General features: G+C 38.6%; 1 protein-coding gene across 1 annotated transcript in view; it reads right to left on the bottom strand.

The window, feature by feature from the left end:
* Positions 1-1,187: 1,187 nt before the first annotated feature.
* GRIK3 (glutamate ionotropic receptor kainate type subunit 3) overlaps positions 1,188-6,000 on the bottom strand; it is a 982,272-nt gene continuing 977,459 nt past the window's right edge. Inside the window, exon 16 of the mRNA XM_063954369.1 lies at positions 1,188-2,749. Within this exon, the coding sequence (XP_063810439.1) occupies positions 2,555-2,749 (195 nt within the window). The 3' untranslated portion in view covers positions 1,188-2,554. The remainder of the gene's footprint in view (positions 2,750-6,000) is intronic.

Genomic DNA, 6,000 nt, shown 5'->3' with positions numbered 1-6,000 from the left:
TGTTCGCTGCAGCTTTGGAGTTTTTAAATATTCCATCTTTACCTATATATTCTCTGGATGGTATCACAGCAGTATTACCAGCTGTAAATTCATTATGTTTTTGTTTGTTTTTACTTTTACACTATAATTCAGAATAATTATAAACACAGCTATCAATGTGGATCTTCAGTTATTTTATCTAAAATAGTATGTTTTAATATCTGGGGGATTGGGGAGGCAGCAAAATAACTAATGGGCAGTTTATCATTATACTGTACTAGTAACCATTGACAAGGGAGCGGAGTTGAATGTACACACATTTGTGAAGTGTATTTATTTGAATTTGCACTGCACATGCGCACACAAGTACAAGTGATGCAGAGTGGTATGCATCTCATCTGCATTTTAACATATGACCGATTTCATTATGATTAAATTAAAACTTTAGGCAATGTTCACTGAGGGCTTCTCATAATATTATGAAGTGGAGAACAGAAAACTTTATTGGTTGGGGCACTCTTTGTTACAATAAAGAGTGCCCCAACCAATAGAGTTTTCTGTTCTCCACTTCATAACTTGATATCCTACTACTGTTGGGAGCACCATCATTCTTACTATGTTGTCCACATATGTTCAGATGTAAACGTGCACTTCTTTCTACCAATACTTTATATACCAATTGAATTAATAATTACTATTACACAGTTAGTGGGAACCAGTGCACCTATCTATCTCCCATTTCGTGGCTTCTCATAATATGCCTGTTTTTGGCAATATACTGTAGTTTGCACCAAGGATAAGGCTGATGCCATTGAAAACTAATGATGATGACGTTTATAAAGTTAAGACTATGGATAGGGGCAGTCCATGAAAGTGCGGGCTATGCAGAGATGGACATAAGCAAAGATATGACTGTTTGGAAATGTACCTTTTACACCTAGTAAAGGTTATGTCCAAGTCCACACTCATGGTGATAACTATTAGAAAACTAGGGGGGAATGTAATAGCCTTCAAGATGCAGGTACAGTGTAGGTGAGACTCTATCAAATTTGTCCAATGTTTTAAAGTGACAATCATTTAAAAAGAAAAACCAACATGGTTTTACCTTTTAAATGATTGCCACTTTAAAACATGTCAGACTCAACACGATTTGGCAAATGCCTGCAAGTCAAAGGCTATTACATTCCCCCCCCCCCCCCCCCCCCAGGACTATGAGATGCATACAACTCTACATATACTGTAGGAGAATATGCACATTTGTTTACTACACATGCTCCTTTTCAGCAGTGTACAGTATGCCCAGTTTATTTGCAGATCTGCATCAATATGAATAAATAAATGCTTTCAGTATGTGTATGTCATTAAGTTAAAGGGATCTCTGTGGTGTAAGAATATGACTTGTCCAGAACCTTCTTCTTTTTTATGGCGGAAGAGGGCGTAAACACACACTTTTTATATTTATATTTCATTACATTACTGCTCACATTTGAAGATTGTGGTGCAATATTAAGTAATGACATGAAATTGGACTGTTCTTTTCTAACAGAAAATTGGGATCACTGTGAAGCAGGAAAATGGCATTGTGGGCACACAATTATGACAGCTGGGTCACCACAATTTCTTAGCACACAAATTCCAAAGTGTCACTATTCACAGAATACCATAGCTTACTTACGAAACTATTTAATCTTCAGTATATGCATAAAACCAAGATTTGGACCTGTTCTTTTTTCTGTTATTATTTAAGCATTAACGATTACCCTAGTTAATCACATTATGAGTATTATCAGTGTATAACAGGCAAAATCCTATCTTTGGTTATTTTAATTGTTTCCTGGGTTGGCAACATGGTCCTGTGTGATATTTTGAGAATTGTGGTAGCATTGTTAGGACTCACTGAACTCTAATAAAGACATATGGTTAACATAAGTGTTTACAGAATGGCATCATTGTGTGACATGATTTTCCTTGCAAGTTGTAGGTTCGTGCTTGGAGTCTTGTTGAATTGTGCAAAGGAAAGGAGAACAGGGGGTGATGTAATTCAGTTCCCTTTCCTTGGCTTAGGAGTATTTTCTACATCGGCATTAGTTCTGAAGCAGTAATCTTCATGATTCAGCCGCATTAAAGGACCCATTAGCTGTCTGATTCAGACATATCTTAAAGTCTGCGCTTCTTGCAAACTCCTCATAGGCACAGCATTGAGGTATGAGTTCCTATTGAGCAGTTTGGCAGACCGTATGTACCAAGTGTGCTGTGTACAGGACAGATCTGATCCTCCCACTCCAGAGTCAATGCTTTCAGCATGGACAAAGAAGAAAAGAGGGAGTCATTTTCATTTTTATTGCCATGCTCAAATATACCACAAAGTCTTTGTGGCTTCTCAATGTCCACGGATAGTGATATTAACTTGGCGATCAATTGTCTTTGTAAGATTTGTTTGTAAACAAGATACTTCTGGCTGTAGACTAAAAGGATGGTCTGATGCCCTTGACATTGCTCGTCAAAATTGGTGAAGGGCATAGAACAGTTATTTGAGGACTGATATCTGGAGAATTGTGCATACATTCCATTTGTTTTATGGGAACACTGGGGTTAGTCCAGTATTGCAGGTCATGTTGTCTTTTCCTGGCAGTCTTCTGTCATTGAAAGTGTGCATATTGATTACTGCATCACTCTTGACCATAACAGGTTGCTGGGGCTTGTGTTTGACACGGCGTTGACAAGTAAGAGACAATCGGATCTCATCAGCCATTGTGCTGCAGAAAGAACGCTGAAGAAGGAATGGACAAAGAATAAGTGACATACAAGTAGACACTTTATCTTGCATAGTCAAGCTGTAATTTCTACAATATGATAACTACATTTTTAGATTGTGAAAAAGCAAATCTAGATGAGATTTCCACCTCTTGGACAGAGAGTATCTGTAAACTGAATTACAGCAATATTGTTTAAGCTAAAAAATCAATCACTAGTTTCAATTTTGGCTAATATTAAGGTTTTTGTTTAGTTGAACCAAGTTAAAAAATAACTACATCTCTGCAGAAGAACAGTATTTACAAAGCCTCTGAAATAACTCACTGTGTATTTAATATAATACATAGGCCATCGGCAGATTGAACAGATCCCCATAGGCCAATGCTTAGCCTAATTTCACCTAAATATAGAGGAGGAAATGTAATGATGATTGATTTGCTTAAATCGCAGATTTTTGGACATGTTGGGATAGACAAAACCAGATGTTTGTTTAGTATTGAAAATATAACTTGCAACCTGAAGTGCTGAGCTCTTAGTAAACTTAATATTAATGTGTGGCCAAAAATGTGTATATAAATTAAAATGAATGAAACATTTCATGGTGCAGAAATCTCTCCCCACAATTTTGTAACACAAAACAGGGATATAAGTATGACAATATTGTTGATATCTTACAAAATGTTCTGTGTTTCTGCACTCATCTACCAGTAATTTGTAGCAGCAAATACACTTTAAAAGGATTTTCACTATATCCCCATAAATAACAGTACACAAAGATAATAAAAATGTAAAATTGCGCTTACACTGGTAACATGAATACACAAACTGAATTCAGTTTTGACCGATTTCTCCCAGAGACTGAAGCCGCTTCTCCTTGTTTTTTAAAATTAATGATTTTATCACTTGCCAATCTAAGAATGTAATTTATGCTATAGAGTGTACCTGTGGTTTTATATACGTAGGCAAGATGAGCAGAAACCTAAAGACTCGTCTTGCCGAACATATTTATAATATACGTAAAGGGCTAGATAGTCAGGGCCGGCTCAGGGTCTTTTAGCGCCCCGGGCGACCTCATGGGGCGTGGCTTCATACAGGGGCATGGTCAGTTCCGCCCCCTGTACAGTGAAATGATGTGCGGTGCGCGATGACGTCATCGCGCACCGCACAGCAAAGGTCCTCTCCACGAAGGAAAACTAGACGCTATTCGTCTAGTTCCCTTCGTGGAGAGGACCTTTGCTGTGCGGTGCGCGATGACGTCAACGCGCACCGCACATCATTACAGAAAAGGTCCTCTCCACGAAGGGAAACTAGACGCGTAGCATCTAGTTTCCCTTCACAGCGGGCAGCCCACGAAGGGAAACTAGACGCATAGCGTCTAGTTTCCCTTCACAGCGGGGCAGCGGAGACAGCGGGCAGCGGCAGCGGGGGGCACAGCAGCAGCGGATCTTGCCATGGTGCGGCGCCCTCCGGATGGCGCCGGCGCCCTCCAGAAGGCGGCGCCCCGGGCAAAAGTCCTGCTTGCCCATGGCAAGATCTGCTACTGTAGATAGTCATTCACTTTCAGCCCATTTTAAATATAAGCATGAGAAAAAGGAAGACTGAATATAGATAGAAGTAGACTGGCTAAAACAGAAATGAGATGGATTTTTAATTTAGCTTCTCTTCAACCTAGGGGTTTAAATACTGACTTTGAGATGAAATGGTTTTTAAAATAATTTATATATTTATTTTATTTGTTTCTTGACTAAATTTATGTATGCCTTTGTCTTTTCATATATTTATTTTAATACCCCCTTCTTTATATTTTTTATATGCGATATCCCTATGATTTTTGTGAACATTGAGGGACTGAGGACATTCATCTACAATAACCGCTGTATGATATATCCGATTATGATAATTAATTTGCACCTGGACCCTTTAAAAAAGGACATGGTGGAACGCATATATCCGGAAATCAACATCGAAGATGAAACACATAGTATTAAACGCGCACCACTTCCTGTCTGCTGACGGATGCGGCGGAAACAGGAAGTGATGTGTGGACAAGTGGAATGCATGACATCTCTTCCTGTCCGTGGCCAAGAGCGGCGGAATCAGGAAGATATTTAGACCGCACTATGTCACTTCCTACCTGCGGCTGTGAGCGGCAGAAGCAGGAAGTTGATATGTATAAACAGCTGATTTTGATAATTTAATTGAAGGGGATATATAAAAAAGCTTTTTCGGAACATTAGCCACAAATACTTCTGAGGAAGAACCCAGGTAGGGTTCGAAATGCATTAAGCGGAGTGGCTATCAACTTTTAATTGAACTGGAGGACTTGCATCAGAACTCACCTCATAGGAACCATTAAGTATCCGGAACTTTATGGGACCCTTTTTGAAAACTGCTGGATGAGTATACAGTATGAGTGCCTTCCTTCACCAGCAACTTTGTTATATGTCTGTCATATTTGAAATGTTTGTGAGTGCATTTTTTTAATTAAAAAATTAACCCTATAATTTGGGTGTCTGCACTATTGCATATCTTCTCATCTTGTAGTATCCTACTGAAGTATTCTTCTGTTATCATTGAGAAACTCATTGGACCAGACAGTATACATCTACGTAGATCTGGATTATACTACATGCTTGACAAATCTGAGATGTTTGTGAGTGCACAACTTAAGCACAAATAAATATATATATTTTTTTATCTTGGTTGTCTGCACTATTGTGCTTCCTTCTGTCATTTCAGTTTATTATGTGGATGTTGCATAAAGGTTTTTCTTTCATCCATTAACTTTTCAAAGTTTAATGAAAGTTGCTGCATTTCCTTGTGCTTGGTGATCCTCGAGAAAAAAAAGGAGAAGCGGCTTCAGTCTCTGGGAGAAATCGGTCAAAACTGAATTCAGTTTGTGTATTCATTTTACCAGTATAAGCGCAATTTTACATTTTTATTATCTTTGAATATTGTTGATAGCAAAATCACTTGCCATTGGCCATTGGCCGTTGACCATCAATGGTTGCAAACCATCAAGAGTTGATGGTCATCCCTACCTCAGAGCATGAAGGAACTAACATTTTGCATATATAGAGAACTGTATGAAGGAACAGAATTTCATATATAAACCACTTGGTAGAATTGCTAGCAAGATTACAAACATATTTTCTGCAATTCTGTCAACTAATCAGTGGCAGATTTTACCTATGGGCTGCAGAACTGCAGCCCCCCAGTAAAATCTGTCACTTCAGTGAGTTCAGCTGAGGCAGTTGCAGTCTGTGT

The sequence above is a fragment of the Pseudophryne corroboree genome, chromosome 2 (assembly GCF_028390025.1).
Source record: "Pseudophryne corroboree isolate aPseCor3 chromosome 2, aPseCor3.hap2, whole genome shotgun sequence".
In the NCBI taxonomy this organism is placed as follows: Eukaryota; Metazoa; Chordata; class Amphibia; order Anura; family Myobatrachidae; genus Pseudophryne; species Pseudophryne corroboree.
Note: the sequence above shows the minus strand (reverse complement) of the source record. Positions and strands in the feature narration are given on the sequence as shown.